Source organism: Lithobates pipiens, unplaced genomic scaffold (genome assembly GCF_037356315.1).
Source record: "Lithobates pipiens isolate NorthernLeopardFrog02 unplaced genomic scaffold, aLitPip1_a1.2 Scaffold_10, whole genome shotgun sequence".
Taxonomy (NCBI): domain Eukaryota; kingdom Metazoa; phylum Chordata; class Amphibia; order Anura; family Ranidae; genus Lithobates; species Lithobates pipiens.
The window spans coordinates 6,994,775-7,007,789 of NW_027507686.1; the positions used below are offsets into that span (position 1 = coordinate 6,994,775).

The following is a 13,015-nucleotide window of genomic DNA, read 5'->3' on the forward strand; positions in this document are numbered from 1 at the left end:
AATGTAGGGAGGAGTGTAGGGAAAAGAGTAGGAAGGAATGTAGGGAGAAGAGTAGGAAGGGATGTAAGGAGAAGAGTAGGAAGTGATGTAAGGAGAAGAGTAGGAAGGGATGTAAGGAGAAGAGTAGGAAGGGATGTAAGGAGAAGAGTAGGAAGGGATGTAGGGAGAAGAGTAGGGAGGGGTGTAGGGAGGAATGTAGGGAGAAGAGTAGGAAGTGATGTAAGGAGAAGAGTAGGAAGGGATGTAGGGAGAAGAGTAGGAAGTGATGTAAGGAGAAGATTAGGAAGGGATGTAGGGAGAAGAGTAGGGAGGGGTGTAGGGAGGAATGTAGGGAGGAATGTAGGGAGAAAAGTAGGGAGGGGTGTAGGGAGAAAAGTAGGGAGGGGTGTAGGGAGAAGAGTAGGAAGTGATGTAAGGAGAAGAGTAGGAAGGGATGTAGGTAGAAGAGTAGGAAGGGATGTAAGGAGAAGAGTAGGGAGAAGAGTAGGAAGGGATGTAGGGAGAAGAGTAGGGAGGGGTGTAGGGAGGAATGTAGGGAGAAGAGTAGGGAGAAGAGTAGGAAGTGATGTAAGGAGAAGAGTAGGAAGGGATGTAGGGAGAAGAGTAGGAAGTGATGTAGGGAGAAGAGTAGGGAGGGGTGTAGGGAGGAATGTAGGGAGAAAAGTAGGGAGGGGTGTAGGGAGAAAAGTAGGGAGGGGTGTAGGGAGAAAAGTAGGGAGGGGAGTAGGAAGTGATGTAAGGAGAAGAGTAGGAAGGGATGTAGGGAGAAGAGTAGGAAGGGATGTAAGGAGAAGAGTAGGAAGGGATGTAAGGAGAAGAGTAGGAAGGGATGTAAGGAGAAGAGTAGGAAGGGATGTAAGGAGAAGAGTAGGAAGGGATGTAAGGAGAAGAGTAGGGAGAAGAGTAGGAAGGGATGTAGGGAGAAGAGTAGGAAGGGATGTAAGGAGAAGAGTAGGGAAAAGAGTAGGAAGGGATGTAGGGAGAAGAGTAGGGAGGGGTGTAGGGAGAAGAGTAGGGAGGGGTGTAGGGAGAAGAGTAGGGAGGGGTGTAGGGAGAAGAGTAGGGAGGGGTGTAGGGAGAAGAGTAGGGAGGGGTGTAGGGAGGAATGTAGGGAGAAGAGTAGGAAGTGATGTAAGGAGAAGAGTAGGAAGGGATGTAGGGAGAATAGTAGGGTGGAATGTAGGGAGAATAGTAGGGTGGAATGTAGGGAGAATAGTAGGGTGGAATGTAGGGAGAAGAGTAGGGAGGGGTGTAGGGAGAAGAGTAGGAGGGGTGTAGGGAGAAGAGTAGGGAGGGGTGTAGAGAGAAGTGAATGAATGAGTGACTTGTATAGCGCTACCTATGCAAACACAAATCACCTCGGGGTGTAGGGAAGAACATAGGGAATGCACAAGGTCTCACCTGAGTGACTCGGGAAGCTGATCCTCTGGCAGGTCTTTCACTAGATTCCGGAATACATGAAATAGCTCAACTTTGCAGATCCGAGACCTGAGAAAAACAAGGACAACGGATTTGAATACCTACCTGTCTTCAGTATCACCCGAGCGCCATTATTAGATGGAAACCATACCGGTTTCTATAGGTTGAGGAAATATTTTCTTCCCCTGACCTTGTAACCTTCTAGAAAAGGTACTTCCACCTGGCTGCACTCGGGTCATCGCTTCGAATCTCAATGGCGGCACTACCTGCATGGAGTTTGCATGTTCTCCCCGTACCTGCCTGGGTTTCCTCCGGCTTCCACTAACACTCTGAATACATGCTGGGAGGTTAATTGGTTCCTGTCTAAATTGGCCCCAGTATGTGTATGAATGCGAGTTGGGGACCTTAGATTGTAAGCTCCTTGGGGGCAGGGACTGAAGTGAATATACACTATATTACCAAAAGTATTGGGACGCCTGCCTTTACACACACATGAACTTTAATGGCATCCCAGTCTTAGTCCGTAGGGTTCAATATTGCGTTGGCTCCGCCCTTTACAGCTATAACAGCTTCAACAAAGCTTTTTATTATTACATTTTGTTCTCTTGAGCGCAGAACTTATTTTATGAAGCAATTAATGTTGGAGTGCTGGGAGCGGGGATTGGGTTGCACCCAGTAGTGCGATTTTATCTTTAATATTCAAAACGTACATATTTTAATTAAATATGTATTTATTCTTTATAGTCTTCTTATCCCACCTGGCAGTTGAGACCTTTCCTGGTCACCGTCAGCTGACCTCCCACCCATCAGTGCCCCCCTATCTGTGGCTCCCATCAGTGCCCCCCCCCCCATCAATGCCTCCTTTAGGCCATTTTTTTTAGACTTGCAGGGGTACTTTACCTTAAAAGGCTGAGAAACTGCCGTACATGGTACAGCGGGCACATATCAAGAAAATGAAACGTTGGGGTAACAAACACTTTAATTTATCCTCCTCTAGCAGACAGTGTAAGTTATCTTATCAGCCCTGATTTCAGGCAGGACAAGTGCCGGTATCCTTCCAGCCTGACACTTGTGCTCTGACAAGGAGAGAATACAAGAAAATAGCAGCACACACAGCCAACCCTGAGAGGTAAGGCTGTACTGAAACACAGCCCAAGAATGGTGATTTAAAATGGGCAGAAAGGGAGAGCAGAGAGAGGAGCTCATCATTGTGCCGCTTTACTTTTATTGTCCAGTTACAGGTTGGACAAGGGTCCATGACACCTGGCTTCAGAGGAAATGGGATAAATGATGTTGGCTGCCATTCAACCTGGAACACTGAGGACCTCTAGTGGCAGAAACAAACTTACTGTGGTGAGCAGTTGTGGATTGAAGCAAATGCTACTATAGTAATACCTTGGATTACGAGTATAATCCATTCCAGGAGAATGCTTGTAATCCAAAGCACTCGCATATCAAAGCGAGATTCCCCATAGAAGTCAATGGAAACGAAGATAATTCATTCCACATTGACTTCTATTGCATGCAATACCGCATGTGGCCAGAGGTGGGGGGGGGGTGACGGAAATACTCAGAGACCATTCGGATGCACTCGGAAAATGAGAATTTCCGAATTTTTTAGAGTATTTCCGAGCGGCTCCGAGTGTCACTGGCGCCCCCGCACCTCTGGCCAAATGTGGTACTGCACACCGCAGAGGCTTGAATCCTGAACACTTTGTGAGAAAACACTCGCAAACCGAGTCAGGATTTTTTAAAAATAAAAGTTCGTATTGTGAAATGATTGTTAACTGCGTTGCTCGCAATCCAAGGTTACACTGTATTTATATTTTAATTAGCTGTTTTTTTTCCTACTGGAGTTCTGGTTTGATTTCCTAAATATAGTTCCAGTGCCCCTGACTAGAAAGCAACTGAACACTTCACCAAAAAATACACAACTGGGAAAAGAAATGACAATGTTAGTTAGAAAGTAGTGAATGGATGATTTGATTTATAGTGAATGGATGATGTACAATTTGATTGGATACCTGGACTGCGGGCTTCCAATGGCCTTCTTCGTGGTTCCTTGTCTGTAGCCGTTAGCAGTGACATCTACAGGCTGTTGTGGAACTGCACTCCAGCTGATCGCTGTGGATGAGGTATAGAAGTATTAGGAGTTGTGTAGTAACGGTGTGAATATCAGTAGTTGCTGGTGTGTGCGTTTTTTTTTTTTTGGAGGGGGCAGCAAACAACCCGGGACCCATCCCCTCCTTAATAGGAGGATGATTGGACAACAAAGCCCCGCACTTTCCCCATCTAGGCGGTGGGCGGGCAGAGTGTGCGACGGGCGGCAGCTTTCATCTGCCTCCTCCTGTGTATCACAGCTGCCTCTGCCTTGTGTCTCCTCCTAGGCGTCCAATGGGATTAGGATCGCCTGTCATTTCAGCCAATCAGGTGACGGGTCTCAGGACCCACTTCCTGATTGGGCGGGAGCAGGGTCAGTGTGAAAATAGAAAATATTCGCTATTGTTACACAACTGGGTGGGCTCCAAGCACAGTGCCCTGCGCCCGGAGCCCACCCTATTTTGAAGCCAATTAGAGTTCTGGATTGAAATAACGGAGGCCCAGTACAGAGTTCTGGATTGAAATAACGGAGGCCCAGTACAGAGTTCTGGATTGAAATAACGGAGGCCCAGTACAGAGTTCTGGATTGAAATAACGGAGGCCCAGTACAGAGTTCTGGATTGAAATAACGGAGGCCCAGTACAGAGTTCTGGATTGAAATAACGGAGGCCCAGTACAGAGTTCTGGATTGAAATAACGGAGGCCCAGTACAGAGTTCTGGATTGAAATAACGGAGGCCCAGTACGGAGTTCTAGATTGAAATAACAGAGGCCCAGTACTGAGTTCTAGATTGAAATAACGGAGGCCCAGTACTGAGTTCTAGATTGAAATAACGGAGGCCCAGTACGGAGTTCTAGATTGAAATAACGGAGGCCCAGTACTGAGTTCTAGATTGAAATAACGGAGGCCCAGTACGGAGTTCTAGATTGAAATAACGGAGGCCCAGTACGGAGTTCTAGATTGAAATACCGGAGGCCCAGTACGGAGTTCTAGATTGAAATAACGGAGGCCCAGTACGGAGTTCTAGATTGAAATAACGGAGGCCCAGTACGGAGTTCTAGATTGAAATACCGGAGGCCCAGTACGGAGTTCTAGATTGAAATAACGGAGGCCCAGTACGGAGTTCTGGATTGAAATAACGGAGGCCCAGTACAGAGTTCTAGATTGAAATAACAGAGGCCCAGTACTGAGTTCTAGATTGAAATAACGGAGGCCCAGTACGGAGTTCTAGATTGAAATAACGGAGGCCCAGTACGGAGTTCTAGATTGAAATACCGGAGGCCCAGTACGGAGTTCTAGATTGAAATAACGGAGGCCCAGTACGGAGTTCTGGATTGAAATAACGGAGGCCCAGTACAGAGTTCTAGATTGAAATAACGGAGGCCCAGTACAGAGTTCTAGACTGAAATAACGGAGGCCCAGTATGGAGTTCTAGATTGAAATAACGGAGGCCCAGTACGGAGTTCTAGATTGAAATAACGGAGGCCCAGTACGGAGTTCTAGATTGAAATAACGGAGGCCCAGTACGGAGTTCTGGATTGAAATAACGGAGGCCCAGTACGGAGTTCTAGATTGAAATAACGGAGGCCCAGTACGGAGTTCTAGATTGAAATACCGGAGGCCCAGTACGGAGTTCTAGATTGAAATAACGGAGGCCCAGTACGGAGTTCTGGATTGAAATAACGGAGGCCCAGTACAGAGTTCTAGATTGAAATAACAGAGGCCCAGTACTGAGTTCTAGATTGAAATAACGGAGGCCCAGTACGGAGTTCTAGATTGAAATAACGGAGGCCCAGTACGGAGTTCTAGATTGAAATACCGGAGGCCCAGTACGGAGTTCTAGATTGAAATAACGGAGGCCCAGTACGGAGTTCTGGATTGAAATAACGGAGGCCCAGTACAGAGTTCTAGATTGAAATAACGGAGGCCCAGTACAGAGTTCTAGACTGAAATAACGGAGGCCCAGTATGGAGTTCTAGATTGAAATAACGGAGGCCCAGTACGGAGTTCTAGATTGAAATAACGGAGGCCCAGTACGGAGTTCTAGATTGAAATAACGGAGGCCCAGTACGGAGTTCTGGATTGAAATAACGGAGGCCCAGTACGGAGTTCTAGATTGAAATAACGGAGGCCCAGTACGGAGTTCTAGATTGAAATAACGGAGGCCCAGTACAGAGTTCTAGATTGAAATAACGGAGGCCCAGTACGGAGTTCTGGATTGAAATAACGGAGGCCCAGTACGACTCACCTGCCCCACACGGAACCAGTTTTCTGGCGTCGTCTCTATTTCTCAGCGCCTCCCTCCCATGGTGGAACTGTAACTGCGATTGCTTGATCTCCAATCTATGCGCTGTAAATCCTCCCGGGAGAGCCGCCACCTTCGCGCACCTGCCGGTTAGAAGACACGTCACCTTCTTCTATGCCGTGGTGTTGCCCACTGCAAAAAGCACAAAAAGAATCACACAAATACCTGCTGTGCAGAGCCCTCTCCATAGACTCCAGGCTAAACGGACACTTTCCAACCACAAGCGACGCGCAGTAGATTGGTTCTTGCAGAAAATGCATGAGCAGCGCCCCCTGGCAGCCAAGCACGTTCCATCGGGCCATCTTATCGCTGCAGGACATGGACAGAGTGCGGTCGCCGCGGCCCGGTTTGACACGGAGCGCCCCCACGGTGTGGTAGTCCACCCCAGGGTCGCGACTATCCTGGGCATCCCCGGGCACACACTTAGCTCCTGTCCTGTAGATATCCGGCGCTTTCGGTGTGGCGCCACCATCTGCTGTGCGAATGTCTTCCTGGTCACGTGACTCATCTCCATCTTGTTTCACTTTCTTGGAGCCTGAGGAAGGATCGCAGTCCCCTCTCTTCCTCTTACACCAAGAATTCAAAGAAAGGATGACCGGGGAGGTCTTCTCCCGCACTGTGGAAGTGGGGCAGAGCTGGTCTTCTGGGGGACTCATGGGGATTATTGAAGCATCACCACCTGGGAAGAGAAGGGTTAACATATCAAACATGCAGAACTGGTAGGCAAGGTCATGTTGATGGGATCTCAGAGCCCTCAGCTGACCTATCAGATCCCTCAAATAAAGATCAGATCACAGACATTGAGCAGCAAAAAAATAAAAAATAATACTCCTGTTTGGATGATGTCTATACAGTTAAAGAGGAAGTAAACCCTGACTTCGTCTTTCATTCCCTGCAAAGGCAAAGCATATTGGACTACTATGCATCGCATCGCATCGCATAGTAGCCCATTATGTGTCACTTACCTGACACAGGAGCCAGCGAAGTCACCGCTGTCCCCTGTAGTCCGGCGCATCCATCTTTTCGGTGGGGTCTCGCAGCTCCGTCGCTGTCATTCGGCGGAGCCGCGATGGCGTCACTCCTGCGCATGCGCACGGGAGCCGACACGCGCGGCAGCTCCGTTGTTGGAAATGCCGCGCTCAGTGCGCCTGCGCGCCGTAGACAGCAGTGCCCATCTTCGGGCAAATATCTCCTAAACCGTGTAGGTTTAGGAGATATTTCTTGGACCTACAGGTAAGCCTTAATCTAGGCTTATCTGTAGGTCAAAGTGGTTTGTAAGGGTTTACAACCACTTTAAAGGGTAACTCCACTTCCGTGGGGAAAAAAAAAATAATAATAATATAGCGTATACAATTGCCACAATTTAGGACCATCTTAGGATTGCCATGCGATTTGGAATCAAGGACAGAACCGTGATATTCCACAATTCCAAATCGCCAAAAAGGCCACTCCTGATCTCCCTGCACTCCCCCCCCCCCCCCCCCCACTCACCAGAGAAAACAATCTCACGTAAGCCGGAAGAGCCGCCACTCCGTGGGGCCAGAAGTGACGTCACTGGAAGCCCAGCCCGACACTTTTCATCCACCCATGCCAACGAGTGTCCTAGGACAAAACACATTGGACGGGGGCCTTTCCGGTGACGTCATTTCTGGCCGAGTCGGCTCTTCCGGGCTTACATGTAACTGTTTTTGATAATACTAAGTAGGGCAATGGAGAATACTTTTATTTAATATTACTACACTATGCTGGGTTTCCCCTTTTGACCCACCCGCTGTTCATCTGAGGGTTCAAGCCATTTGTGTGCTATACTGACTGGTGATGGAGAATGAAGGAGGAACCAGGATACAGGAGGACCACGGAGGGCACTGGAGTGACCCGGGAGGATGACTCTTGTGCCATGCAGCACGGTGGAGGGGGGTCAGTCAGTATTCTCTTGCGAGTGCGGGAGTGGAGGGAGAACACAAGTGGTTGCACGCTTCACATTGGATGGAAGAATGAAGTGAAATATTGCAGTGGTGGATTTTTGGTAATATGTAGTGCACAGAGCACTGGAGGACTAGGACTTTTTAATTTCATTTAATTTACTTATATTGATGTTTTTTTTTTTTTTTTTTTTTGTGATTTTGTATTTTACACATTTTTGTTCTAAAGGGACAGCCCCGTGAATAGCCACTTGCCAACCGCAATACGTGTGTGTATTATATATTTAACCACCACAATACCGGGCACTTTCGCCCCCTTCCTTCCCAGACCAATTTTCAGCTTTCATCGCTCTCGCGCTTTTAGTGACAATTGCGCGGTCATTCTACACTGTACCCAAATGAAATTTTTATCATTTTGTTCGCACAAATAGAGCTTTATTTTGGTGGTATTTATTCACGACTCCGTTTTTTATTTTTTGCGATATAAGCGCAAAAAAGCGGAAATTTGGAAAAAAAACTATTTTCTTTTTTCTATTTTAAAAGAAATCCAATAAAATCAAATTTTGTCATAAATTTAAGCCAAAATGTATTCTGCTACATGTTTTTGGTAAAAAAAAATCCGTTAAGTGTATAATAATTGGTTTGTGTGATAACGGACATATGTACGCAAATGATCATGTACATATGTGTGCACATAATCATTGGGACAAGTGATTTTAGTGGGACATATGTGGGGGACATGTTTTTATTATTAGGGACAGGTGTTTTTATTATTTGGGGACATGTATGTTTTGGGGACATGTGTGTTATGGGGACATATGTGGGGACTGTGTTTACACTGTGTGGTGTGTTGTGTGTATTACACTAGACTGAAGATCAGTGAGTAAAAAGCTGTAAAAAACAGCTCATACTCACTAATCATCAGCCGGCTGCAGCGATCTGCTCTCCTCTCCTCAGCGATGACTTCTGTGTGAGGAGAGGAGGAGCCGATTGCCTAGCAACCGGCTGTTTGTTTACATCACATGACGGCCGTGATTGGACACGGCCGTCATGTGATCAGGAGGGCCAATCACAGAGCCTTCCTGCCGATCTGAGATGCGCCATGTCCCGGTGACACGGGCGCATCGGGATCGCGCCGCTGCGCGGGCACGCTCCTCCTGATGGACGTTCCTGAACGTCCTATCAGGATTAGACGGCTCCCACCCGGCCGTATATGTGCATTGGCCGGGTGGGAAGTGGATAGATTATATATATATATATATATATACACACGTCGTGGCTTGCAAGTGGTTTACCGGGGTTATGGCCGAAGCTATGAGCCATAACCCGTTGTTTTTTTCCGCTGGTGATTCAATTTCTCACCAAAGCGTTTCGAGCACCTAATTAGCCACTAGATCACTTTCAGAAGCAGCGGGAGAGGTTCCCCCCCTCCCCCCCCGCGTTTCTTGGGCTTACCAACTTTACCAGCAGCGAGTCCAGGAAACAATCCGATGGTTTGCGTGGCTGACTATAGAGACCAGATCGTCTCTCTGATCACCTCTATGATCTTGGAGGACCCGAGCAACGTCATGACTAAGGCTGCAACTAACGATTCTTTTCATAATCGATTAGTTGGCCAATTATCATTTCGATTAAATCGGTTAATGACCTTTAAAAAAAAAAAAAAAAAAGTGGGTCAAATTGAAGTTAATTTTCAACCCCAGTGATGGGAAAATTTAGAAACAATAGAAAACTTCTTAGTCAAAAGGAATTTTCAGACAGTGGATGTGGTTTTCGTTCAGATATTACATTTGTTTTAAAAACAAGTGAAAATCTCAAAACAAAAAATTCTTTCATTTCAGCAAATGTACAAAGATTTTTTTTTTTTGTCTGAATATTCTCATCCGAAAATTGATCGGTGTGGTCAGCATAAGGCTCGGTGCACACCTATGCAGTTTTTGCTTTTGATCTGTTTCTGCCGTGCTTTTTGCGGTGCGGTTTTGAATTTTGCGCACACGATTTTACTGCAATTTGAAATTTTATATATTTTTTTTTTTTGGGGCAGATTAAAAAACACAAATTGCTGCAAAAACGCATTGCATGCTTTTCTGCAGCTTCTCCATTGAAGTATATTGAACCAAAAAAAAAAAAAGCACAGTTTTGCGTTAAAAGTCCCCGACCCTTTCAGATGTGAACGTGTCCCATAGGAAACCATGTAAATGAACTGTAGTGCGTTTCTGCAAAAAGCACCAATAAACACATAGATGTGACCCAGGGCTAAGACGTTTAGTAACATAATGGGGTTAAAAAAACAAAAATTAGCCCTTTATAGTAGAAAAAAAAAAAGCAGATAATTGCTACTGTAAGGGGTTAATTTTTTTACTGTAGAACAGTGAAAGTAATATTTACAGTAGCGATTTGCTCTTTTTCGTACTATAAAAGGGCTCTTTTTTTTTTTAACCCCATTATGTTACTGGCCGATTATTCAATTATGAAAATAGCAATCGATTCATTTCATAATCGATTAGTTGTTGATTAATCAATTCGTTGTTTCAGCCCTAGTCATGACATCACTTCCGGTCTAAGTCAGAAGTAAACAATTTATTTTTTATTTTTTTAAACCGGGAGTGCCACCGTTTTTTTTTTGTTTTTAAAAGTCAGCAGCTACAAATACTGCAGCTGCTGACTTTTAAAATAATGACACTTACCCGCCCAGCGCGCCCGCGATGTCGGCACCCGAAGCCAATCTCTCGATCGTCTCTCGGGTGCTGCCGCCGCCATCTTGGGTATGGGAATCAGGAAGTGGAGCCTTGCGGCTTCACTTCCCGGTTCCCTACTGCGCATGCGCGAGTCTCACTGCGCAATAAGGATGGTCCCTGCTGTCTCTGGGATCCATGTGTTTCCCAGCGGATAGCGGGGGACCCGCAGGAAGTGGCGTAAATACCTGCAGATTCTGCGGATATCTATGCAGGAAGTGGCGTAAATACCCGCAGATTCTGCGGATATCTATGCAGGAAGTGGCGTAAATACCCGCAGATTCTGCGGATATCTATGCCGGAAGTGGGTGCAAATACCTGTACTATACAGGTATCTGCACCCCCCTCCCCCCTGAAAGGTGTCAATTGTGGCACCGGAGGGGGGGGGGAGGGTTCCAATGAGCGGAAGCTCCATTTTAGGGTGGAGCTCCGCTTTAAAGCAGAAGATCAAACTTTTTTTTTTTCTTTTTTTTTGATCTGATACATTTAAAAAGATATAAAAGAGATCCAGAGTGTTTTTGACCCCAGATCATCAACCGATGTGAATTGGTGTATTTTTAAATAGATTTTGGGGTGGGGGGGGGGGGGTGCACTAACACTGATATAACGTGGGTGTTTATTTTTTATTTTTTTATAATTAGCCTATTACATTACTTTTTTTTTAGTGCTACTAAAAATGTACACATTCCCCTTTAAATAAATAAAAATAAAAAATAAATAAATACATTTTAAACCAGTGTATTTCTGTATGGCGGCCATACGGCGAGACACGTACAAGGCGTGTGGCTGGTGAAGAAGACGAAGGAGACCCCGGCTCTCACGCTCCACTTTCCGCTTTCACTTCCAGGAAGGAGGACGCTGTCTCGGGTCTCGGTCAATGCCAGGGAAGCTGATGGAGGAGGTACCTGGCCCCAGAGAGAGAGAGAGAGGATGATAATCCGGTTAATCCATTGTCCTGGCATAGAGAACAATCTTATCAGCTGCCAGCTGAAGAGTTTTCACAGCCAAGAATGGCGACTGCGGGGCGAGCGGCCGAGCGTTCTGGGCGATCACGTGACTTACCGATGTCAGACTTTGACAAAATGCCCCAAGAGAGCCGCCAAGGGACCAGTAAACATATTATACACGTTTTATAAATGTTCTGAACATTCCCGATCTGAAACATTTTCATCGTCGGCACTGAAAGCTGAATTCCGAGTGCCGAAACTTTAAAGGGTAACTCCACTTTTATGGGATAAAAAGAGCAAATAAAAAAAAAAAAAAAAAAAAAAAATAATAATAATAATAATAATAATAATAATAATAATAATAATACTACAATTGTAACACAAGTCATATTGTAATTGAACATTATTAAAAATTCCCTTTCCTTTTCAATCTGCAGCCGCTGCAATCATCTGTAAAATGCAATACGGCCACCTGGAGGTGCTCTGTACACAGACGGTATACAGAACGCTCCCAGATAAGCCTCCCCCCCAAGATATGTTTTTTTCTTGCTTGTGTGATTGGCTCACCGATTTTCCCAGAAGCCTGCACTAATATACAAGTCAGATTTTGGGCATCCCCTGCAACTAAAGTTTCATTTTTAGTGAGATACTCCCAAAGGGAAATCACGTCTTAAAAAAGGGATGCAGGCCCTACCACTTTCCTCAGAGCCCTGCAGGTGCAGCAGCCGACTGATAAATATACAGCCATTCCCATTCACTGTGCACATGGACACCCACAACAAGGTTTCTTACATTCCCTGCAATGTGCAAAGATCACCCAGGAGGGGGAAGGGTTACTCTTCAACTTTTCATAAAAGTGCCTCCTCAATAGTGTTGCCAATCAGTGCCTCCTCAATAGTGTTGCCAATCAGTGCCTCCTCAATAGTGTTGCCAATCAGTGCCTCCTTAATGATGCTGCCAATCAGTGCCAAATATCAGTGCCTCCTCAATGATGCTGCCAACCAGTGCCAAATATCAGTGCCAATCAGTGCCTTCTCAATGATGCTGCCAATCAGTGCCAAATATCAGTGCCTCCTCAATGATGCTGCCTATCAGTGCCTCCTCAATGATGCTGCCAAACAGTGCCAAATATCAGTGCCAATCAGTGCCTCCTCAATGATGCTGCCAATCAGTGCCAAATATCAGTGCCAATCAGTGCCTCCTCAATGATGCTGCCAATCAGTGCCAAATATCAGTGCCAATTAGTGCCTCCTCAAAAATGCTGCCAATCAGTGCCAAATATCAGTGCCAATCAGTGCCTCCTCAATAATGCTGCAAATCAGTGTTTCCTCAATAATGCTGCCAATCAGTGCCAAATACCAGTGCCTCCTCAATAACGCTGCCAATCAGTGCCAAATAACAGTGCCTCAATATTGCTGCCAATCAGTGCCAAATATCAGTGTCAATCAGTGCCTCCTTAATAATGCTGCCAATCAGTGCCTCCTCAATAGTGCTGCCAATCAGTGCCAAATATCAGTGTCAATCAGTGCCTCCTCAATAGTGCTGACAATCTGTGCCCATCGGTGCAGCCCATCAGTGCCCCATTAT

General features: G+C 46.0%; 1 protein-coding gene across 1 annotated transcript in view; it reads right to left on the reverse strand.

Moving 5' to 3' along the window:
• ADAT1 (adenosine deaminase tRNA specific 1) overlaps window positions 1-13,015 on the reverse strand; it is a 34,030-nt gene that overhangs the window by 10,474 nt on the left and 10,541 nt on the right. Inside the window, 6 exon segments of the mRNA XM_077451364.1 lie at window positions 1,402-1,488; window positions 3,444-3,543; window positions 5,768-5,907; window positions 5,990-6,503; window positions 11,257-11,367; window positions 11,370-11,386. Of these exon segments, the coding sequence (XP_077307490.1) occupies window positions 1,402-1,488; window positions 3,444-3,543; window positions 5,768-5,907; window positions 5,990-6,503; window positions 11,257-11,367; window positions 11,370-11,386 (969 nt within the window).